We start from the raw sequence: 25,325 nt of genomic DNA, 5'->3' as shown, positions 1-25,325 counted from the left end.
ATGAATTAGGATCAAATATCTTAAGCAATAATATAATAACACTAACACAGCCCTAAAAAATCATGGAACATGTTTTATTCTAGAATTTTCAAACAGTTGAAATTAGGAAGATATACACATCCACATAAACAGAGTTTTAAGAGAGATGGATGTGCATCAATGTTTATAGCGGCATTGTTCAAAACAGCCTAAAGGTCGAAACAATTCAAATACCCATTGATGGATGAATGGATAAACAAGTGCAATATATACCAACAGAACAGTGGTTTATCAGGGACTGGGGGAGAGACTAATGGGGAGTTACTGTTTAATGAACATAGAGTTTCAGTTTCCGATAACGGAAAAATTCCTAGGGATGGACAGTGGTAATGGTTGCACAACAATGTGAATGGACTTAATATCACTGATTTGTACATTTAAAATTGTTAAAATAGCAAAATTTATGTTATGTATGAGTGAGTGATGTCGTTCAGTCGTGTCCAACTCTTCAAGACCCCATGGACTGTAGGAGCCTACCATGCTCCTCTGTCCATGGGATTTTCCAGGCAAGAGTACTGGAGTGGGTTGCCATTTCCTTCTCCAGAGGCTCTTCCCAACCCAGGGATCAAACCCGGGTCTCCCGCATTGTAGGCAGACACTTTACTGTCTGAAACATCAGGGAAGTCTTATTTTACCACAATTTAAAAGGGAGAGATAAAGAAGCTAAAGTCCTAAGACACTTAAAAAAAAAAAAAAACTGCCCAGGGTTTGGAAATTTTAAATGGCAAAAAAAAAAAAAAAAAAAAAACCACCATAAAGAACAACAGTAAATAAGCCTACCTGGATTTTACAATATAAAAGAGAAGGATTCATAATAGAGGCTTGAATTAGTACTAAAATATTGAATATTTTAGTAATATTTTAGCTGTTGTTGTTTAGTTGCTAAGTTGTGTTTGACTCTTTTAAGACCCCATGGACCAGGTGACGCTGGTAAAGAACCTGCCTGCCAATGCAGGAGATGTAAGGGACCCAGGTTTGATCCCTGACTTGGCAAGATCCCTTGGAGAAGGGCATGGAAACCCACTCCAGTAATCCTGCCTGGAGAATCCCATGGACAGAGAAGCCTGGCGAGCTACAGTCCATAAGATCGCAGAGTCAGACATAACTGAAGCAACTTAGCATGCATATATAGACTGTAGCCCATTAACTTTCTCTGTCCATGGGATTTTCCAGGCAAGAACACTAGAGTGGGTTGCCATTTCCTTCTCCAAAGGATCTTCCTGACCCAGGGATCGAACCCTCGCCTCCTGTATTGGAAGGCAAATTCTTTACCACTGAGACACCAGGGAAGACTGAAATATTGAGTAAAACTGTCACAAATTAATAATTGTATATAAATTTGCCGGGAGCCAGTGTGAGGAATCCCGCCCGTGACAAGGTCATGAGGAAGGAAGCTGACATACGCAAGGCGTGCTCAGACTTCAGGGACCCCTCTGGAAATTCCTAAGCATGTACCCCAACAAAAATCTGCCGGCTTTTGTGCTCTGCTTTTCCACTCTTCTGACATTTTCTGGAAAAAGTCAATTCAGGGCTTTAGTCTTCTGCATTTGAAAGAGTGTTTCAATCCAAATACCCCTCTGATGGCTTTCTAGCCTGCCTGCAGGACTCGTACAGCTGCGCATGTGATTGTTTGAGGCCTCCTGACCGCAGGAGGCACAGGAAGCTTAAAACATCATAGGAATGTAGGAGCTTCCGAGGAGTCAAAATCTTTAGAATAGGACTGATTAAAAGTTTTCATTTGTTGAGTCAATGCTTGCTGCCAAATTTTCATATCCTTTATTTTTAGATATAGTTGGTATATAGAAAAACAAGTAGTAGACCTTGTATTAGCAATATTAGATCTTTGAGTTAAGTACCTTCTTTGTTATAACCCACTGCGCCTTTGTTCTATAGAGATGTAACTTTAGCGCTTTAAGGAGATGTAGATTAAAGAAAAACACTTCAGGGGAAACAAAATTAACATTCATTAAGGAAGAGAGCCAAAAACTGTTAACAAGCCTCTTGGCCAGAAGATAATGTAAATCACCTGAGACCTTTTGAATACAAAATGATGTATAGAGAGAGTCTGGGCTGCGAACGCTACATAATTTTGTGTTACCCATCGATCTCCATGTTTTATCAAAAGTATAAAAGGCCTCCTGAACAATAAAGGATGGGACCAGCTTCTCGGACCAGTTTCTCGAACTAGTCTCTCGGCCTGGTTTCTGGGGAATCTGGCTCCCCCCGTGTCTCTCTCTCTCTCTCATTTTCTCTCCCTTTCCCTCTCTCTGCTCTTTACTTTAATTTCAGGCTGAATTTTCATCTGGGGCGCAGAGGCTCGCCAGGTCTACTTACTTGCCGTGGTTGTTAAGACCCGCGCGAAAGGGAGCTTAAGGCGAGGCACCCTTAGATATCCAAGCGGGCGCCGGCGGCCCAACGTAGATGGTGCAAATTCCTTGCCTGGAATTTTATTGGTCTTCCGCGTAAACCAAGCTATTCAGCCCTCTTCCTCCACTTAATCTTCCTACTACGCTATAGTCTCTTAATCTAATCTTATATTAATAAATAAACAAGTCTTTCCACGCCAACGCCATCCACCCTTCGAATTCCCTGGATCCACCGGGGCTGGACCCCGGCATAAATTGACCATCAATATCCCTTAACAAATAACGAAATAAGCTGTGCTTTCGAAGGTAGTCCCACAAGGGTTAACCTAATCCTGATCAAATATCCTTTATCTGGTTTAAAAATTGGAATCAGTACATTTTAGAGTCTATTTAGAGTTTTGGAAATGGCTCTCCAGTTACTCCTAGTCGTAAGGGCTCTTTGTGAATGACTCAGTTCTAAGTGGAACCTGCAGACAACCAAATCTAGTTACACTGGCAGAATCATGATTTCTGAGTTCTGCTAGAATTAGATTAGCCTTTGCTATCTATGGGTGTACTGACCAATTTTTCCCCTATGTTCAACTATAAATGACCACAAAAACCTAAGAGAGTTGATGATAAATGGAGCCTGATGCTTCTCAGTATTCCCTACATAATTTTGAAGATATTAGACCTGTTTAAGCCAACATCTTCACTTCATAATTATCCATAATAATAACTCTAGAGTAAGCAGCTATAAAGTCCTTTAAAAACAGGTTATTAGTTTAAGCTCTCATAGTAATCATCAAATTCCTATTCTTTTCTGATGCTGATTTTATTTAATAAATTATAATATTAGAAAATAGCTTTTAGGTTATAGACTTAAAAACCAATGCTGCATGAAGTGAGTAGTTCTGAAAAAGGCAAATTAGCAATACATTTTACTTCATTATTAAAATTCAAGTTGTCTGAGTTTCAGAAAAGTCTGTTAAAGTGTAAGAATATGATTCTGAAAACATGTAATACAGACACTTCTACTCCTAAGAGAGAAGGAGACGACAGAGGATGAGATGGATGGCATCATCAACTCAATGGACATGAGTCTGAGCAAGCTCCGGGAGTTGGTGATGGATAGGGAAGCCTGGCATGATACAGTCCAGGGGGTCTCAGAGTTGTACACGACTGAGCAACTGAACTGAACTCAATACAGACACATAAAACCTCTACTCCTTCTTTGTGAATGAACATTTCCCATGTAACTAATTTACTCACACTAGATACTTTGAATCCTTCTACCAGATACATGAACATTTCTTTCTGAAATGGATTGAAAACAGGCGGCTGTTCATGATGAATATTTTCTTCAGAAATTTCAGTCTGAGAAGCTGAGGTCCTGCTTTGAGTTGTACTTTCTGGAGTACTCAAAATGTCAATAATATCTGGATTAAATTCTTTGAATTAAAAGAAGAAAAAAAAATTAGTCAAATCACTAATACTGAGCCATTACAAATGATAGTGGCAAAAATATTCTATGTAATTACTAATTCAGTTGTCACAATATAAATGTGTAATAGCTGCATTTGATGTAAAAAATACAATATACTAAAGAAAGTGAATTCACCTAAAACAATGCAGAAATTTAAGCCATACATGAGTCATGTAATCCTAAATTAAAGCTTTATTTTACTAATGAAGATGAATTAAACTACAAAATTATTAAAGTCATGAAGGTTCTTGTACAATAGACCATGTGATATTTACATTAGATAGATGTGAAGACCTGCTTAACCAGACATGCTATCCCATTAAATGCTGTGCATGTGATAACAGTTCAGTTTCAGTTTACTCTAGAGGCTGGTTGTCCCAAATATAAATTAGAAAAGTTAAAAAAAAAAAACGGGTGTCACTTGAAATTTTTTAGAATTTTGGCTTATTTGTATTGTTTTTGAGTGTATTTATTTGCATAGCCTTTTTAGTGTTTGTTATAGGCATTAAAGTTCATACATAAACATATAAATCATTAGCTCCTGTAGAAGTGCACCTTGAAACCACAAAGTTATAGCCCAACATTATGTATCAGAAGGGCTAAAACTGAAAACAGTGAAACTTCTAATGCTGGTGAAGACATGCAGAAAAGTGGATCACTCCTCATACACATTGCTGGTAGGAATATAAAATTACACTGCCACTCCAGAAAAGTCTGGCAGTTCCTTAGCAAGAACAAAACACACAACTATCATACCACCTAGAAATGCACTCTTGGATATTTATCCCAGAAAAGCAAAGACCTGAGTTCACACAAAAACTTTCAAACACATCTTTATAGCAGCTAGCTCTGTTTGTAATAGCCCCAAACTGGGAAGTACCCAGATCGTCTTTCAACAGGTAAATGATTGAACTATACATCCATACTATGGAATATTACTTACCAAAAACAAAAAGGGAATAGATTATTGATACATGTAACATCCAGGATGACTCTGCAGAGAATTATGCTGAGTGAAAAAAGTCAATTTTACACATACTGTACAGTTATATGCTGTATGATTCCATTTATGCAACATTCTTGAAATGATGAAAATACAGAAATGGAGAACAGATTGATAGTTGCCAGCGATTAACGAAGGGGTGGGTGTGGGAGAAAAGTGGATGTGGCTCTAAAAGGCAACATATTCTTATTCTTATAGTGATGGAAGTGTTCTTTGTCTTGAGTGTAGTGATGTCAGTATCTGGGTATTGATACTGAACTACAGTTTTACAAGATCCATGGCGGGGGGAACTGGGTAAAGGGCACACAGGATCGCTCTGTAGTATTTCCTAACAATTGCATGTGAATCTATGACTATTTCAAAGGAAAGTTTAAAAAATATATTGGAGGTGCTATACTATTTTAAATTTCAATGGTCAGTCTAGGCCAGCATTTAACATATTAAAAAAGTAGAATTTTATTCAAGGATACTGGGTCCAAATAAATTCTTTTACTAGTATGGATACTAAAAATTTTTTAATGCTCTTAAAAAATCTGAAATTTAGTCAGTTCTCTTTACCGTCTGAGCCACCAGGGAAGCCCCTCTCTTAAATTATGCTCATTTCAATATCTGAGCAAGAAAACATTTATTCTCTAGTCCTACCTTGATAAACAATCCTGTTAACTGCAAAAACGGTGAGCCTCTGCAACCTCTGTGCAAGCTCTGTTTCAGTCGCCTGGACAGGGTTCTCTTGGCTCATTCTCCGTTGCATCATCACATGAAGTTCATCACTTGCTACTGAACGCATTTTCATCAGAAGAGAGTCAGTTTGAGCAAGGAGAAATTTTCGAGGACCTTTAAGTATATAAATTAAAACATCAAGTGCTGGAGTTAACAAGGATCAAAGAAATCATTTCTGCTATAACTTTTTGATTATCAGACAATGAAAATAACTGTATTTAATTCAAAGGTAATTTATACAAGGAAAGAGAGTGATTAACAGAAAGTGATTTTTCCCTCTTTGAAGAAGTGCAACAGTACACTCTGATTTCAAAGTCCTAAATAACAATGCTATAGCTTGTGACATAGCTTAGTAGGATGGATATCCTTTGGAAAAATTTTAGTCCTCTGAAAAACTCAATCAGAAGGGTGTATGTATTCAAACATTTTCAAATACCGTTTCACTTCTTTGTATTCCAAAATAATCAATAGATTTTTTTAAAGCATATCATGTTTTAGCAAGAACATTACTATTTTTGGGTAATTAACATTGCTGAAATGGCAACCCACTCCAGTACTCTTGCCTGGAAAATCCCATGGACGGAGGAGCCTGGTAGGCTGCAGTCCATGCGGTCTCAAAGAGTCGGACATGACTGAGCGACTTCACTTTCACTTTTCACTTTCTTGCATTGGAGAAGGAAATGGCAACCCACTCCAGTGTTCTTGTCTGGAGAATCCCAAGGACGGGGAGCCTGGTGGGCTGCCGTCTATGGGGCCGCATAGAGTCGGACGTGACTGAAGTGACTTAGCAGCAGCAGTAACATTGCTGAATTTTATAAATTATTTTTAAGACGTGTATATAGTGACATAGTAGAAATCAGTCAAATACAGTGAAGAGCTCAGAAAGGAGAGTGTAATTTCAGTAATTTATTATTAAAATGATTTGAAACATGCATCACATGTGATTCAGTCCTACAAAAAGCATTTCCTGAGAAAGGTTTCCTCAGGCTGAAGAGGCAGGAGTGGCTTCCTGCACCATTACTGCACCTGCTCCAAGAGGCACCCCACAGGGAGTAGATCCAGGAGAAAAGGAGGTAACTGAGTCTTGATTTAGTGGACTGAAGGAGAAGGGCATTGGAAGATGACCATAGGAACCAAAATGACGTCTTGGTAGGTGAGGAATAATGGAATCCTTCATTGGAATTGAACCTTTTTTAAATTATGAAAGCATATATCAAAGTCCACAAATAGCCTCTATAAACATTACTTACAATAGGATTTAATGACTCATCCTGCAAGATACTGAAATATTTTACTAGCATTTTAGATTGTCCAGTATTTTAGGTAATCAGTATTTTTATCAGTTAATGCAGCTTGGTGTGTAGAGTCACCTTTGAGACAAAAATGGAGCAAATATAAAGAAAAATCCATATCCGGGATATATTCAAGGATAATATTATCAGATTATGTTAGTTTAAGCAAGTCATCCTAATCTCTGATACAACAGACCTGGAAGAAGTGGGTGTGAAAGGACACAAAGAGATGGGTGTGGGGCCTCCATCCAGCAGTTTCTAATTCTAGGCCTTGGTGGATCTGTGACACGAGGAAGCTGGACTGGATGACTTTCAAGGTCTTTTATCAAGTTAAAAAGTTTTAGGATACTATAAGCCTTATATATGTGGCTGGAATGTGAAGTCAAGTGGGCCTTAGGAAGCATCACTACGAACAAGCTAGTGGAGGTGATGGAATACCAGTTGAGCTATGAAAGATGATGCTGTGAAAGTGCTGCACTCAATATGCCAGCAAATTTGGAAAACTCAGCAGTGGCCACAGGACTGGAAAAGGTCAGTTTTCATTCCAGGCCCTAAGAAAGGTAATGAGAAAGAATGCTCAAACTACTACACAACTGCACTCATCTCACATGCTAGTAAAGTAATGCTTAAAATTCTCCAAGCCAGGCTTCAGCAATATGTGAACTGTGCATTTCCAGATGTTCAAGCTGATGTTAGAAAAGGCAGAGGAACCAGAGATCAAATTGCCAACATCTGCTGGATCATCGAAAAAGCAAGAGAGTTCCAGAAAAACATCTATTTCTGCTTTATTGACTATGCCAAAGCCTTTGACTGTGTGGATCACAAGAAAACTGTGGAAAATTCTGAAAGAGATGGGAATACCAGACCACCTGACCTGCCTCTTGAGAAACCTGTATGCAGGTCAGGAAGCAACAGTTAGAACTGGACATGGAACAACAGACTGGTTCCAAATAGGAAAAGGAGTATGTCAAGGCTGTATACTGTCCCCTTGCTTATTTAACTTCTATGCAGAGTACATCATGAGAAATGCTGGGCCGGAGGAAGCATATGCTAGAATCAAGATTGCCGGGAGAAATATCAATAACCTCAGATATGCAGATGACATCACCCTCATGGCAGAAAGTGAAGAAGAATTAAAGAGCCTCTTGATGAAAGTGAAAGAGGAGAGTGAAAAAGTTGGCTTAAAGCTCAACATTCAGAAAACGAAGATCATGGCATCTGGTCCCATCACTTCATGGCAAATAGATGGGGAAAGGGTGGAAACAATGGCTGACTTTATTTTGGGGGGCTCCAAAATCACTGCGAATGCAATCATGCAGCCATGAAATTAAAAGACGCTTACTCCTTGGAAGGAAAGTTATGACCAACCTAGACAGCACATTAAAAAGCAGAGACATTACTTGGCCAACCAAGGTCCATCTAGTCAAGGCTATGGTTTTTCTAGTAGTCATGTATGGATGTGAAAGTTGGACTGTGAAGAAAGCTGAGCACCAAAGAAGTGATGCTTTTCAACTGTGGTGTTGGATAAGACTCTTGAGAGTCCCCTGGACTGCAAGGAGATCCAACCAGTCCATACTAAAGGAGATCAGTCCTGGGTGTGTACTGGAGAGACTGATGTTGAAGCTGAAACTCCAATACTTTGGCCACCTGATGTGGAGTGCTGACTCATTTGAAAAGAGCCTGATGCTGGGAAAGATTGAGGGCAGGAGGAAAAGGGGACAACAGAGGATGAGATGGTTGGATGGCATCACCGAAACAATGGACAGGGAGGCCTGGCGTGCTGCGGTTGGTTCACGGGGTCGCAAAGAGTCAGATACTACTGAGCGACTGAACTGAACTGAACGTTAGGATAAAAATCAAAACTCCTTATCATGGGCCATAAGAACTGGTCCACACCATCCTGTAGCATCTCACCTGGTGGAACTATCTCATCAAGGACTACACTCCAGCTACATTGCTGTCTTTCCGTTCTCTGAACAAGCTTAGCCTTTTGCTACCTCAGCACCTGCACATCAGCTGTTCATTCTGCCTGTAACACTCACTGACTTCTCTAATTCCTTTCTCATCCTTTGTATTGAAATCTTACTTCCTCAGAGACTTCCCTAACCCTACATGTAAATCAGGTTGCCCTGCTCTGTATGGTCTCTTATTTCTATCCTCTGTATTTCTCTACCATTTTATGGTAGAAAGGTAGGATCTGTGTCTTTCTTAATCCTTGCATCTTTAACATTTAACACAGTGCTTGGCACATGGTAGGAGCTTAAGGGATAACTGAATGAGAACAGCACTGAAGAGAAAGCTAGAGAATAATTTCCTCTTGGAGGAAAACCTTCTCAAACACTACAGTTTAACTTCTGAAACAAAGCACTGTTTTAAAATGTGAGTGATATAAGAATATAGGAGAGTCAAACTACCTTCTATGTATAATTAGTAAAATATTCTTTAAATACTCACCAGCAATGCTCTTTCGCTTTTGAAACATTGTATGATGGGGAGCAGAAGGCGACTGAAGTGAATCTGTAAGGTTCTCAGAGTCATGATTTGCAGTGGTCCTTATAAATTCCATAGCAGCCTGGAGAACTCTAAACTGTAGAGCAACAGCCATATCTAAAAACAGAAGATACTAGAATGTTTTCAAGCTATGTGATTGTAATTGAGTTGACTTTTATATTAATACTAATGCAATATCAAAAGTGTCAATAATGTTTTATTAGACGTAAATTTCAAAATTTTGATCATGGGTTCTTGATGGTAGTAAACATTTTTTAACTGTCTTTAAAAGCAAATTTAAAGCAAATTTCCAAAGGATCACTATAAAAAATTCAATGGAAAAATACTAGCTCACAAATGTATTTCATTTCATGTAATTGTCTTAAAAGACTAGGCTTTTTAATATAGAAGGCAAAAGTTTAACCAAAAGTTTAAAATGTGAAATTCTCACATTTTTCTGCCCCATATTCACTTTCATATTTGCCACCAAAGAAAATTAAAGGGTATTATTAGTCAACATAAGCCTTTTAATTCTACTTGGCAAGAAAAATCAGCAGTTTCTTTTAATGATATGTTGCCAGCTACTAACTACATCAGGGTGTCACTTGTAATTTTTGCCACTTAAAAAGGCTTCTTTTTAAAGCCAGTAAACAAAGTTAAGGGTGAACATTTAGTAGAACAGCTTCCTCTCCTCTAACCCACTCTATAGAAGCCAGAGAAAGAGATGAGGTTCTGATAACAGTTTTGGCTATAATACAACTGCTCCCCACAATCCATAAAAATTAAATCTTACTTTGGGTCCTCCTGTTTTTGCTATTTTGAAGATATCCAAGCAGTACAATAAGATCTTCAATAACTCTAAAATATTGTGAGCCTGAGGAACTGCAAGCATGAATTGTAACTGCTATGAAAAGTTGCTGTATATCACAAGCAAGTAATCTGTATTCATTCAAAGGAATGCTAAAGAAAAAGAATAAATAAGGCAAAAAGAATTGGTTTAAATTCCTGTTCTGTTAGCATGCACTCATTCATGCATTCATTTGATATTTATCCATGCTTACTCTATGGCAGGTCATATGAACTACAGGCTAGGGACAGATAAAAAGATAGACTTTGACTCCTATCAAAATTCAGCTTGCAGAGGACCAGACAAGTGAACAGATAACTATAACCAGTAAATGGTGTAAGTGTAACAACAGAGACTAACACAAGATACTGTGGGCATGCACCACTAGGTTCCCAGCCACCAGAGGTTCTATGGGGATGAAGAGGTATATTCTGAGGCTCCTCAAAGATGGTGACTCTGAATAAACTAATTGACCTCTCTGAATCCCACTTACACAAAGTATGGCCATTTTATGGGTTAAAAGAGACAAAGATTTGAACATATATTAGTCACCTGCACGTGTGCTCAGCTGCTTCGGTCGTGTCCGACTCTTTGCTACCCTATGAACTACAGCCCGCCAGGCTCCTCTGCCCATGGAATTCTCCAAGCAAGGATACTGGAGGGGATTGCCATGCCCTCCTCCAGGGCATCTTCCTGACTCAGGGATTGAACCTATGTCTCCTACGTCTCCTGCACTGCAGGCAGATTCTTTACCACTGAGCCACTGAGGAAGCCCACACTAATCACTTATAAGTACCTAATAAATATGAATTAGTTACTTCTGTCCCTCAATTTTTAACCTTGATCATCCACCTCAAGTGTGTGATATTAAGCTTCCCATTCCACCTTTTCAAAATCAAGCAAGAGTTAGAAATGATAACTTTTGAGGCCAATCAATAGAGTAGCATGTAGGGACATTCTGTAAGCACAATTTATTTAAAACAACAGCAGTAACAAAGAGCTGTTAGAAGGAGCCTGCTGGTACTCTTTCCAAGTTCTACCAATTTCATGTACTGTACTGTAATCAAGACTAGACGTTTTGAGGAAATACGCTGTATTTCTGATCTGCCCAAGACACAGATCCTAAATAAGACAGGTGCCCAGTGAAAACTGAACTAAGCTGACTATGAATCCTCTCTTGTACCAAGAGGGTCTCCCTGGCCTAGTGAGTCTCCTGGGCCTAGAGAATCACCGAGGATATGCTCTGCCTTCTCTGTGAAAGTATATTAATATTTAATGCTTTAACATGCAGTAAGATGGTGCTTCTGAAGATTTGTAACATTAATATTATGCTAATAAAAATGTTATTCTGTATATCCTAAATGAGGACACCAAAGGCACAAAACCCAAATAAAAATACAACCTCCTAACATATTTTTCTAAATTATTAATCAATCTGGTGGGCAACCATTTGCCAATGTACTTCTCACTGAGGGGACATATGTATACTTCTGCCTGATTCAGTTGATATATGACAGAAACCAACACAACATTGTAAAGCAATTATTTTCCAATTAAAAATAAATAAATTAAAAAAAAAGAAATTCAGTATGGTAGTTAACATACCATACTGGGAGAGAACAGTAGTAGGGAAAGTGGGAGAGTATGTTGACTGTAAAGCAGAGACTTTTGAAGTGAGAAGATTCAGCCTCAAGTTCTCTATTTACTAGCTATATGATCCGCAACAAGTTATTATATCTCTCAAATTCTCAAATTTCCTATTCCAGAGGGGGATAATACTTTCTATAAGACCATAGTGGAAGTAAATATATCTGAGGACAGGTAAATTTGTTCAGGGGCTTCCCAGGTGGCTCACGTGGTAAGAATCTGACTACAATGCAGGAGTTACAGGTTCGATCCCTGGGTCAGGAAGATTCCTCAGAGAAGGAAATGGCAACCCACTCCAGTATTCTTGCCTGGGAAATCCCATGGACAGACAGGTCACAGAGTCAGACATGACTGAAGTGACTGGGCACACAAATTTGTTCCTTGTTTTCAGGTTCTAAATACCTAAATGTAGGTCATATAAATATCTTTTTTAAACAAAAGAAACAAACTTTATTGAAAATATACCCTCTCAAATCTAATCTAATCAGATCTGAAGGTAAGAAATTCTTTGAAAATATTATGGAATATCAGATGCTTTAAAGTAACCTGCTAGTAAAGTTTTTTCCTTTCCAAAGTTGTTAATCAGAGGTAGTTTTAAAAAATGATTTAAACTTACATCTTTTCTAATCCATTCAGGGTTGCTACTGTGTTACATAACACGTAGAGCAGACCATTATCCAACAACAGATCTGCTACCTTAGAACAAGAATTTAATATTTGGAGAAGAAGTAAGAGAGCATTATGCAAGAGCACGTTGTCGTATAAGGAGGTCTCTATTAGTCCCAGTATAGGAATGACAGACCACTTCTGGAAAAGTCCCATGTTTTTCACATCTTCCAGATCAAATCTATAATAAATAATACACAAGAGCATGTTAGAAGCAACTAACCATGAAATAAGGAAAAAATGATTGCAAAATTGGCCATTTTGTTGATCTGATTTTGAGTTCCTGTATACTATTTGCCTCTGTGATGGAGGTTATGGTTTTTCCAGTGGTCATGTATGGATGTGAGAGTTGGACTATAAAGAAAGCTGAGCACCGAAGAATTGATGCTTTTGAACTGTGGTGCTGGAGAAGACTCTTGAGAGACCCTTGGACTGCAAGGAGATCCAACCAGTTCATTCTAAAGGTGATCAGTCCTGGGTGTTCATTGGTAGGACTGATGTTGAAGCTGAAACTCCAATACTTTGGCCACCTGATGTGAAGAGCTGACTCATTTCAAAAGAGCCTGATGTTGGGAAAGATTGAGGGCAGGAGGAGAAGGGGACGAGAGAGGATGAGATGGTTAGACTGCATCACTGACACAATGGACATGGGTTTGGGTGAACTCCAGGAGTTGGTGATGGACAAGGAGGCCTGGCGTGCTGCGGTTCATGGGGTCGCAAAGAGTCGGACACGACTGAGCGACTGAACTAAACTGAACTGATGGAGAGAAGTTATTGACGTGTTTTACACCTCATTTTCCTTATCTGTCAAATGTGTGTGATGATATCTGCTCTACTTTCTTCTCAAGGCTGTTGGGAGAATCAAATGAGATGATGCAGAATTGCTTTGAAAAAGCCAAAAGCTTATGCAAATGAAAAGCAATATGTCAATGCTACAATTAGTAGGTCAATTCCTTGATGTTTGAACTGGCCTACTTGCAAACAAGTACAGAAACTTAATAAAAAGACACATTTCTATTTTATCAGATACAGAAATAACAGCTTAACATTTCTGCCAAACTTTTGGCTTGGGAGAAAAATGTTCTTTAAGTTTTGCACTTATTCATTAATCCATGAGCATTACACCAGGGTCAAAGCTCAAGAGTCGGTATGCTGGTTTACTCTTCTCTCAGATAACCAGTATCCCTGAGGGGAGTTAGGAGCTTGTCTATGGATCCCTCATGTAATCTGCTGCTGAGACTATGGGGGCCACCTTCTTCTCAGGTTAACACTGTATGCCAAAACTTAAATATCACTTTCTTTTATTTGATGCAGCATTTCTTTCTTTTCAGTGCCTAGCTAGTGAATGAAATGCAAAGGAAGAAGTTATAAAAAGAATACCACATGGAAAATAAAAAATTGGTTCACCTGGAAAATGACATCTAGCAGATTTTTTTCTAAAAGTGATGGAATAATTTTAAGAGTCAGTTTAATAAATTTTACATTTAAGACAAAAGATCCCCAATTCTGGTGAAGGGAAGAACCAACTTACTCTTCATCAAGGCCAATACGTCGGCCAAAGAACATTTCAATGAAGCATTCTAATAATTCCTGAGTTCCCCGATGAAGATACAACTGGTTGGCTAGTAAAGAAAACCCACGATTCTTCAGAAATTTATCTTTTTGTTCCTTGGATGCTCTATTAAAATATGCATCTAATAGCTAAGGAAAAAAAATTAAGACAATTTAGATAATATATTAAAATTTTATTTAACACTACAAATCACACAGTGTACTATACCTGTAGTTGTAAGTTGTTTAACTTCACGTGTATAGAACATACAAAGTTCAAAAAAAAGGGCCACCTCTTCAGCAAAACAAACAAACCTAAAGCTTTCTCTCTGACTACTACAGAATGCTAATGATGCTCTCTGTCTTGGAGGTCTTGGGTAGCCTTAGTTGAATATAAGTAGAACATTTGTGCCTAATTCTGAAAAAAGAAAGATTAGTCAACACTGTACAATGCTTTCTCTCAAAGAACAAAAATATATATCCTAAACCTCTATTTTTCTAGACCTTCTGACATTTTATTTATTCTAAGCATAGGCCTAAGGTTTTACTCTTTCCCAGCATCTTAAATGTAACATATGTATAATCAAAGTAATTATCTTTCCTTCCAAACTCACTTCTTTCACTGTTCTGGTCTTGGAGCACAGAAGCACCATCCTCCTAGACTCTAAGGCTGACCTCACTTTGGGCTTCTCTCACCCTGACCTCCCATGTGTGATTAGCAGAGTCTCTCTCCTCTATTCCAGGGAACGTCTCTCGTCTGTCAGTCCTCTGGCTTCCCGCCTCCCCAGATCAGGGACTCATCATCTCTCCCCTGGATCACAGTGCGAGCCTGCGAACACAGTGCTCCCACCTCTTTCCCCTGCGATCACTCCCTCACAGTGGTGATAAGACTATTCTTTCCTAAAACACACATCTCTTTACTGCCCTACTTAAAAATCTTTCTAAGTTTACAGCATAATACAAAATACATCTTTTGCATGAATCCTGCCCTTGTTCACCCATCAGAATTATTTGTTTTTCCTGTGCTCCCATTCTTCTTTATTAAGACTACCACTGAAGCATCCTTCACAGAAGTTCTTACATTTTACTTAGTTGTGTATATGTCTCTCTCCCACACTGGTCTATAAACTCTTGAATGCAGGGGCTTATTCCCTTTTATATCCCACAGAGCAACTAGCCCAGTGTTTTACACATGAGATGGAAGCTATGTAAATACTGGGTTGAACTGAGACTGCTTACACAATGTCCCACATCAAATTAAAACAGTGGGATTCTTGGAAGACATTTTAAAGGGTTGTTTCCTAATGGGAACCATTCATATCAAACCTTTATTCACTCAGTAATGTACTTAGGACCTTTTATATATCAAACACAAGATGCCTACCCTCATGGAGCTTATATTTCCGAGTGGGAGAGTAATAAAAAGTACATAAACAAATTAAAAAGGTAATTATAAGATATAACTAGGATGCTATTATAAAACAAATGAGGAGTAGGGCTAGACAGAAGATGATTAGGGAAAGTCTCTCTGAGAAGGTGACATCTGAGCTTAAACCTGAAGTTAAGTGTCTAACATTTGATGATAATATACTCAGGAGAGACCTCCAATGATCTATGTGTTCCTTGTAAGTAGTAGATTTAAAAAACACACTGATACAAAGCCATATATGGAGGAAGGCTTAACATTGGATAATACATATAAAAATTGGGATAAGCAGTAATAAATTATATCAGCTCATGATGCTTAAGAATCAAATAAGATTTCAGGTCTATTTGAATACATGTATTCAAACTTTAAAGTACACATATATTTATTCTTCCAAATTAAAGCAACATATTTAGTATTTGCCCTTACTTTAATAACTTCTTGTTGTACAGCAGCTGATGGGTGGTTGACGAGGACTAAAAGTGTATCTGCTTGAATGAGCCTGTCCATCACATCTTCCAGCATAACATCAGGCAGGATGAGAAGAACTCCACTTAAGAGTTCATACAACCCACAGCATATAGGTACCAAGCAGTCTTCGGTTACACTAAAACAGAGACCCACAAAGGGTCATAAACACAATATCAGGGGAAAAACAGTGGTGCATCATGACTACCTCAAGAACAGTGATGAGTAGTAATAATTTTCACATGTGAAACATAAGTTCATAAGGTTTAAAACTGTTTCCTGATTTAACTGTGATTAACAGATTTGCCATCACTTTTTAATCATCAGTAGTTTTTAGATATATAGTCTACTAAACACTAGTCTGCTCTACGTCTGTGATTTCCAAGTGCCACTTGTGCTGTTTAAACTATTTAAACATTCAGTTGCTCGACTGCACTGGCCACACTTCACGTGAGCATGTGTCTTCTGCAGTGGACAGCACCGGTGACCACTCCCATCACTGTGGAAAGTCTCACTGATGGTGCTGATTTGGGGAACAATAACAAACTGTATAATCTTCCTAAACTGAAGAGTTTTTCTCTAATAATCATATGGAATTAAATTAACCATAAGATAATCTTTTCTTCAAGAACTATTTACGGTTTAGCCTTTAGTTAAATATGGAATGATCACCTAGTATTAAAGTGAGGAGAAAGGCATCTTTGCTTGTTGTTAACATACACGTTGTACTATGTTACAGAATAAAGAGATCACAGAATAAAGAGATTTCTACAAGTACAGAAATTCTTCAAAGAACAGTTTAAAAAAAGGGAGGAAGTGGTTGTCATACAAAAACACATGTACCTGTGAGCACCTGTAGTTCGGCTGTGGTGTGGCTCATAACCGAGAGAAAGAGCGAAGTTTTCCCAGTCGTCGGTGTTCCTGTCAACAAGACTTGGCCACCGGCCGACAGCCGCAGAGCCATTCTGAGAGGGGAAAGCTAGCCCCAGGCTGGCAATGGTGCTGTGGCTGCGCTGGAACGAGGCCAATCCCTTTAGGTAAAGAGGTCGGCGTGGGCAGGATTCGTCCCCAGGACTGTCGTCGTCTGATCTGGGCTCTGCTCCAAAGTCTTTCTGATCTATGTTGACCGCCCCAAGTTCCAAGGCTCCTTTTGGGGCATCACTGACAGAGGCTTGGGCCGAAAGGGCAGCTTCTGTTTCACAAACCGTTTTTGCAGACTCACAGCTGCTGATGAAGGCATCTTGTTTGGTTTTTTCCAGTGTCTCAGAACTCCTCAGAGGGCTCCATTTCTCTGGCTGGGAAGCAACGCCATCATCTACAAAACTCTGTAACTTGTCAATACTACAACCCAAACTTCCAGTCAGTTTCCATGGCTTTATGTGAGGTGAAGAAGTAGGAAATGCTGGGAGGCTTCTAGAACGCAGCATACTGGCAGTTATCTGCTTTGGAACAGCACTGGATGAACTGTTTCCTGGTAAGAGTAGACAGGGAAACAGCACTGAAAAGTCAGCTCAGTGGGATCACTTCTCTTCTGTGCCGTCAGTCCCAAGCACAGTAATAACCCATTTATCCAGTGATGTTAGTGAACACATACAGGATAATGACTGTAGTGATTAATGCTTAAAATTTGTGTTAAAACTATTTTTGTTTCAACTACTTTTAATTAAAAATTTCCCAAAATACCTATCTCTTGTTTCCTTAATAAAATACAATATTGACTGAGTGATTCAAAGTTATTGGGGTGAATGGTCCTAATGAAGTGAAATTAAGTGAATTAAGTGAAAATCCATTTACCTCAGGCTAACAGTCACTAGGATGCAGTTTGTTTTAGATTTTCTTTTTTGATGTGGACCTTTCTTAAAAAATCTTTTTTGAATTTGATTACAAAATGTTTCTGTCTTATGTTTTTCTCTTTTGTTGGCCACAAAGCATGCAGGATCTTAGCTCCTTGACCAGGGATTGAACTTGCATCCCCTGCATTGAAAGGTGAAGTCCCCAGGGAAGTCCTGAGGATGCAGTTTAAAACAGTGGAAAGAATGTTGGCTTTTTGATGAGACAGTTCCGTTAGTTAGGTGGCCCTAGGTAAACAATTTAATTATATGAGTGTTCATTTCTTCAAAGGTAAAATAAGCACATAATAAATATGTGCTGAATAAATAGCAGTGATAGCCGTACTTGGTGTTATTACCAGACTAAATGTCCCGAGACTGTTCTCTCACTCCTCATTTCTGCAGTCACTTTTTGCTTCTATTATTAAGAAATAATAATATTTCTCTTCTTCCCACAGCTCTCCATTTTTCTGCTCCTCATATTCTACACAGAAGGAGATGAGAAAAACCACTCTCGTCCTTAGTGTATGGGATATAAATGAATGCTCCTGAAGGTGTGGTCTGTGGGCCAGGAGCACGGGTATCAGCACCGCTGCGTGACTGCTGGAAATGTACATTCTCACGCTCCACCCCAGACCCACTGAGTCAGAATGTAGAAGGCAGGGGCCAGGGACCTGTGTTTTAACAAGCTTTCCAGGTGATTTTTTCAGCATCTAAAACTTGAAAAGTGCTGATATACAGTAAATAAGGACTGAATGAACTGCTTAGAGCTCAGGCTCTGTGGGAATAGAATAGCTCCATAGTTCAGAAGTTCTTCCTAGTTATTTCTGGATTTTGGCTGGAGGAATAAGGCTGCCAAAAGGGTCTGTTCAAATGACCTGGAAAAAATGGGGGCATGATTGTACTAGAAAAAGTTTCAGAATGATGCTCAACGATTTTAAAAATGACACATCCTATAAAATTCCAAATAAAACTAATTAAAACACAGCCTTAAAATATTATAATACCAGGCCATAATATGTGCTAGGGAATAACTGAAACTCTTTGGGAGAGAAAGAAAATTGGAGCTTAATATCCAGATACCTTCACCTACTATCCATGTCTCTATCTTACTGGCCTATTTAATAATTTGTATCAGAGCTGGAGGTGGGACCTAGTCTTTCATTGGCTAATGAAATCTATGCTGAAAGAGGAAAACAGGCAGAGAAAACTTGGGGATGATGAAAAAGAAACCAGAAAGATAGGAAGTTGTCATAGAGAGTGGGAGACTGGAATTTCAGAGGTGGGACGTGTTCTTTGATGATGTTCAAGATGGACACAAGCAGACTGGAAGGTAAAGTAGAGGGAAGGTCCCTAGGGTCAAGGGTCTCAGTGAGGCTGCGGTACGGATGGCCACTCACATGGTAAGTGAAATTGTCCAGAATGAGTTCAGACGGAAAGGAGACAGTAAGCCAAACAAAGTTTTTCAAGAAAATTAGAAAATAAGTCAGAAGCTTAATGAAAGACTGATAAAGGGGGACAAAGAATTCCAGAATAAAATAGCATGAGCCTCGTCTATCTCCTAAGCTCTCCCGAGAATTACTTGCTATACTGACTGTGAGTTACTAATATTAGAAAGTAGTAAATGGAATCCTGAAATATATTCTGTAAAGTTTAGCTTTCCATTTATTTGGTTTATCAGGTTGTGCAAACATGCATCTATATTCAGAACTAAAGAGGAAAGGGTTACACTTTCAGTATCACTTTTGTTTGTTTGTTTACCTTCAGGTGGTGAAGCAGTAAAATCTGATGGGCTTATTATCATAAATCCAGGGCTAGTAACAGACTTTCCTCCATTGCTAGAGTGCCTCAAGTACATGATTGACTGCACTTTTTCCTGAAAGATCTTGCCATCTAGAATCAAAATAAATTTTGAGAAAATTTTCAAAACAGATAAAACAAAAATACAATGTTAAAAGCAAGTCATTAAATACAAACATCTACAAAAAATATTCAAAGTTAAAAAAATGGTGTACTTTATACTAAAGCACATTTTGATATGTGAGGATACTCTACAATTTCTTACTTTAGATTCTTTTGTTAACTAACATTAGCTACATTAACTTCTATTTTCTTTGAATTCCAACTGTACTTATTTCTTTTTCTTTTTCCAACTGTACTTATTTCTATAGATTAACAGCTAACTGTTCACTTTTCATATGCTAACATCATCTTTCCAAGGATCACATTCATCTCTTCATTACTTGAGGGAAGGTCTATGTCTTCTGTTTTTACACAGCCCCAGTATGACTCCAAAAATTAATACATCCAGCTTAATCTTCCTTTCTGAGCTTCATACTTCTAAATTCAACTGCTTGATTTCTTAAATGCAACACAAATGCAACAAATCTAAATGTGAGTCATCCTTCTGCCCTAAATTCACTCCTGCGTTGTTCTCTGGTTCCCACGGTAGAAGCACCCGTTTCCCATGCGGGGCCTGGGAGCCACCCTTGACCACAACTTTTCCTTTACCGATGTCAAGTCAGTCTCCAGGTTCTACTGACTTTATTTCTTGAACTCTTCTCATCCCTGGCACAGTGCTATAATGCAGGCTTTTATCATCCCTCACCTGGATTATCATCACAGACTTCTAAATGATATCTGGGATGGACATCTGGCCACCCTCAAATCCTCATAGCTACCAGCATTCTCTCCATTAAATGGTAAGCTCTGCTTAAAACCTTCCAGGGGCTCTCTGTTGCCTCCTTACCACTCTAGATAAAGTCCAAGTTTCTCATCTAGAGCAATCTCCATGAGCTGTCTCCATGCCCCTCTACCAGCCTTCTTCCTTACATTAATGTCAGCAACACCAAGCCATTTGTTTTGCCTGGAAGGCCCTTCCCTTCAACTCCTAGTTAACTCAACTCAGACCAGGTATCTCCTCCTTCAGGAAATAGCCCCTTGCAATGCATTGCTATGCTTTGCACATGTTATACTTACCTGTTTATGCCTCTCTTCCCTTTACTAGACTGTAAGACCACACACATTTAACTCATCTTTGCAACTACCCTGTGCTACCAGAATCTTGACATTACTTTATTCACTAGATGTTTGCTGAACCTAATACAAAGTCATGCTGTATAATTTCATTTGGCTTTTTACTGCAGCTGTATCATTTTATTCACTATTACATGGCCTAAAATGACTATTTACAATCAGTTCCCCTCTCTAAATTTACTATTTAGCTTTCTCACATGTATACTCTGGCTTGCTTTCTTACCACATTTTCCGAGTTCTTTAAAAAAATCTGATTCCATTAAAAAAAAAATACTGAGATTACTCTTTCTTGTTCCATCCTTTAAATAGTATTACCAATAATTCTATCCTTAGCTTCCTTTTTCCTTCTTTCTCCCAACACTTTTCTCCAGTGGTCTCATCTGTTCCCTGAGCTTCAACTCACTTCTATGCACATTGTTCCTCTACGCTGAATTTTATTGTAATAACTTATATCATACTGGTTGGCTCAAAACAAACACAACAAAACAAAATCCTTCAATTACTCCCGAGAAGAACACAGGTTCAAGTTCTCTGATCTTATATTCAAGGACTCATTTAATATGATTTTGTGTGTGGTTGAATAAATGATGATCCCAAACTACATTTATAATATTATTTCTCTACTACTTTACAAATCTCCTATGTTAGGTAAAATTCACTATTCTTTGTCTATTTTTCCCTGCTTTAAGTCACTCTCTTCACCTGATAGTAATTCTCTAATCTATTAATACCTATCAAAATTCTTCAATGCCCATGGCAGATTATTAATCTATTAAATCTCTCTCCACATCTGAAGATGAAACCCTAACTCTCCTGAAATCAAATCAATTCTTCTTTTGTATCTATTAGGTACTTACCAGATATTATTTATTATAATTATTTCAGCACATACATTTACCCTCACCTCTTGGTTTTTAAGTTCTCTGAAGGCAGAGACTATGTCTGGTTCACTGTATGGCCCTCTGTCCTGTCCCAATTCCAGTGTGTAACTGAGCAGTTTCTAGCACAGAATTCATTCAATGAATATGAAGCAAACATGATCAAATGGGAAGAAAAAAACGAAAGTGGAAATAGCCAAGATCTAAAAAAACGATTATACCTACCTATGTGCAAAGAAAAATAGAAGTTTGTGGGGTTGTGACAAACATAAGTATTAGTAGGAGGATGAACTGCTAAAAGGAAATTGAAGATAATCGTCAATAATTCCAAATCTGGAGGAGATCCAAGGACTTCTGCTGTAATTTTCACAAATGATTTACAAACCTCTCGGGGCATGGATATAAGCTGCCCCTCTTTGTGTTCCTGAAAAAAAAAAAAAACAAACCTCTCCTTAATTTAAAAAGAACTATCAACTTAACTAATATTTCTCATTTAAGCAAGATAATTTTGTTTAAGATAGAACTGGGTTTGTTTCCTGCTCTAGACTAGATATTTACCATAAAACTGAGTTGTTATTTCTCTATTCAAGCAATCTTGCTATTAAAATTTATTAAAGCCAATGGCCCCATGTAAAAGTTACTACTAGTACTATTATCACTACTGCTTCTGCTACTACTAATTTGGTTCAAAAGAGAAAATTTCTGATAGACAAAACTGGTTACATGAATAGAGTGTGTTCCAGTCTACAAAGTTATTACTCGCAGCAGCTCAGAGAGGGTTTATCCTTCATTTCTACAATATGAAGGCCTGAAGTGATTGTATGACTAACCTAAACCACATAGAAAGCATCTCAGTAGTGCAGCATAACTCAGACTCAGACCTTTGATCTCCTTCTACTGCACCATCTACTGCCTGGAATAATCAGACCTGGCAGAATGCTACATTACCAAAAATAAAGATAGATATAAATAAATTACTTATATATTCCAACTCTACCTCCCCAGTGCATAGCAGCTGGCTTCTAGATCAAGGCTAGATTTTTCCTCTCTGTCCAAATACACAGTATATCTCTACATCCACTCTTCTTCATATATTCTTTTGAATTGCTGAATCAGAAAACTTAAAATCTAGATATTAACTTTAACATAGGTTAGTTTGACTACCTCAGATATACGGAGAGAACAGGAGTCTACAAAAGTCAGTCAAGATCTCACAATGGCCAAGTCAAGACAAGAACACAGATCTCCAAACTTGCAATTCAGTGTTATTTCTGCCACAACCATCTTTTTTTTTTTTCCCTAAATCGTACCCCTGTGACTTCCCAGGGCTCCTGGTTGCCACTTCAATTACTCATTCTTGAGTTCAGCTCAGTCTAAGCTTCTTCAACTTTGCCCTCTCCACTGACTCCTTACAAATAGTCACTGGTATCCTACCTCATTAAAAAAAGAAACAAAAAACCCTTAAATTGACCTATTGTGAAGCTTTTGTTAACAGTCTGTTTCTCTTTCCTTTTGCTGTTGGACTTCCTAATAATCATGTATTCTCACTACCTCCAATGATCCACCACACATGCTTAAAGTTCCCAGAAATCTGGGTCTTGCCTTCTTTACTCTGATGAAATATTGTAAGCTATTAAGAATTTCCAAGCTGACGGCATTCTCTCTGTCTTTCTACCTTATTTGGCTCTAGAGACCACCCCTGTCTGGGCAGGTTCTCCTCTCTCTGCCCATTTTCTTTACCTCTTTCACAGAAAAAATCTCATTGGAAGTTCCACAGAATTTCAGTCCATGGTATTGAGTTATTAAACAAAAACCACTGCAGAAAATACCTCCAGAAGTAAAGTTACATAAGGAGTACCTGCAAAACCTGGCAGGTCAGTAGAAAGTGATGAACCACTTGAGCTTTCAATAACTGCTTAATGTTAAACATCTGCTGCTGGTGGTCTGCTCTGATGAGGACTTCTAGGGCTGCCAGCAGAGCTTCCCAAACACCGTGCTGAGAAAACAAACATATGCACAGGGTTATTGGAAAACATGGCTCATGCTTTTTAGAAGACATGCAATACATCAGTTTAACACTGTGTAAACACTCACAATTTGTCAAAGATTAAATCTGCCTGAAAAAGCAAATCTAAAAATTTATTCCCAGATTATTATTCTTTTTGACAATAGGTAATTTCTAAAAATTTATGTTCAATGCAATGCTGCATTAGGGGCTTTAGGACACTAACCTTTCTGTGGCATTAAATGATGCACAGTATTTTCAAAAGATGAATTATCTTGGGGAACTTATTTACTATTTACTACAGAGAAACACATTATCCATATAAACTGTTTGCAAATAATTTTCAAAGAGCATTATTAAAAACATATAGACTTCAATGCTAATTTGTGTACTCAGCATTTAATCAAATACTTTTAGAAAATAATGTACTAAACTGAACATATTTACTGACAGTGCAGAAATTCTGAATTTTGGATTAATTTACTTTTAAGTCCAAATTATAGAATCCTCCACACAATTACTAATCATGCAGTTTAAAACAATAATTAGCATCCTCTTAAGGTACTTTAAAATGCTTCTCCCATAGTATTCACAATAATAGTAAAAAAGAAATCTTACATAGATAACCACTACTGAAAAATAATCTTCACCTCATTCTATTACTTCAAATAATCTTTCAATAAACCTATCAACAAAAAGCAAAATTAACGGGCTTGGGTTGTAGGTTTGCTGTTTTTCCTGCCATTACATGATGGAAATGAATAATGAAAAGGCCAAGGAATTGACAGACTTAATCATACTATTCTAACCAAGGCCTCTCTCTTAATAGGACAGGATCAAGATGCCCTGAAAGAAAAAGGCATATGAAAATTTGAAGACAAAGCAGCTCAAATATGAAAACCTGATTCAGGCCTGCCTGAAAAATAATACTAAAATAGAACAGTGCCTAACAAACCAATAACCAGACAACCAACAAACAGAAACCAGAACAACTCAGCTAAAAAAGCAATTAGAAAAGAAAATTAAAAAAAAAAAAAGAAAGAAAAATTTATCTCAAATCCATAGAAGTATCCATGCATATCAGTTTTGAATTTGACCAAAAAATGCTTTGCTTATTAGTCGAGCTTTTTTAATGCTCAAATTAGCATCCTCTTTTGAAATACTAAAATAGCTGTCGATTTTTAGTTAAGATTCAATCTTATAATCTACAATTGAGCTATTTCTTTATTACATGTTTATATTCATACCGCATTTGATCCAATTTGTTTGCATTTACTATCACTATGTGCATTAGCTTTCTCTCCTTGCAACATCATGTGTATTTTTATACATATGTAAATTTGTTGTTATTGTTTAGTTGCTAAGTGGTGTCCAACTCTTTGTGATCCCATGGACTGTAGCCCATCAGGCCCCTCTGTCCAGAGGATTTCACAGGCAAGAATACTGGAGTGGGTTGTCATTTCCTTCTCCAGGGGATCTTGCTGATGCAGGGGTTGGACCTGTGTCTCCTGCACTGGCAGGCAGATTTTTTACTGCTGAGCCAACAGAGAAGTTCACAAATGCATATATATTATATGTGAATGTACATGGAGATGTG

The 25,325-nt window shown here is 38.1% G+C and overlaps 1 protein-coding gene across 1 annotated transcript in view; it reads right to left on the bottom strand.

Annotated features, from left to right (window-relative positions):
* The window catches only part of LYST (lysosomal trafficking regulator), a 140,412-nt gene that overhangs the window by 60,486 nt on the left and 54,601 nt on the right, over nucleotides 1-25,325 (bottom strand). The window contains exons 18-28 of the mRNA XM_068981849.1: nucleotides 23,582-23,719; nucleotides 21,949-22,147; nucleotides 19,571-19,702; nucleotides 16,824-17,451; nucleotides 15,942-16,119; nucleotides 14,067-14,236; nucleotides 12,486-12,716; nucleotides 10,169-10,335; nucleotides 9,340-9,492; nucleotides 5,516-5,707; nucleotides 3,657-3,835 (exon numbers count right to left, since the gene is read on the bottom strand). Of these exons, the coding sequence (XP_068837950.1) occupies nucleotides 3,657-3,835; nucleotides 5,516-5,707; nucleotides 9,340-9,492; nucleotides 10,169-10,335; nucleotides 12,486-12,716; nucleotides 14,067-14,236; nucleotides 15,942-16,119; nucleotides 16,824-17,451; nucleotides 19,571-19,702; nucleotides 21,949-22,147; nucleotides 23,582-23,719 (2,367 nt within the window). The remainder of the gene's footprint in view (nucleotides 1-3,656; nucleotides 3,836-5,515; nucleotides 5,708-9,339; nucleotides 9,493-10,168; nucleotides 10,336-12,485; nucleotides 12,717-14,066; nucleotides 14,237-15,941; nucleotides 16,120-16,823; nucleotides 17,452-19,570; nucleotides 19,703-21,948; nucleotides 22,148-23,581; nucleotides 23,720-25,325) is intronic.

Source organism: Capricornis sumatraensis, chromosome 10, assembly GCF_032405125.1.
Source record: "Capricornis sumatraensis isolate serow.1 chromosome 10, serow.2, whole genome shotgun sequence".
In the NCBI taxonomy this organism is placed as follows: Eukaryota; Metazoa; Chordata; class Mammalia; order Artiodactyla; family Bovidae; genus Capricornis; species Capricornis sumatraensis.
Note: the sequence above shows the minus strand (reverse complement) of the source record. Positions and strands in the feature narration are given on the sequence as shown.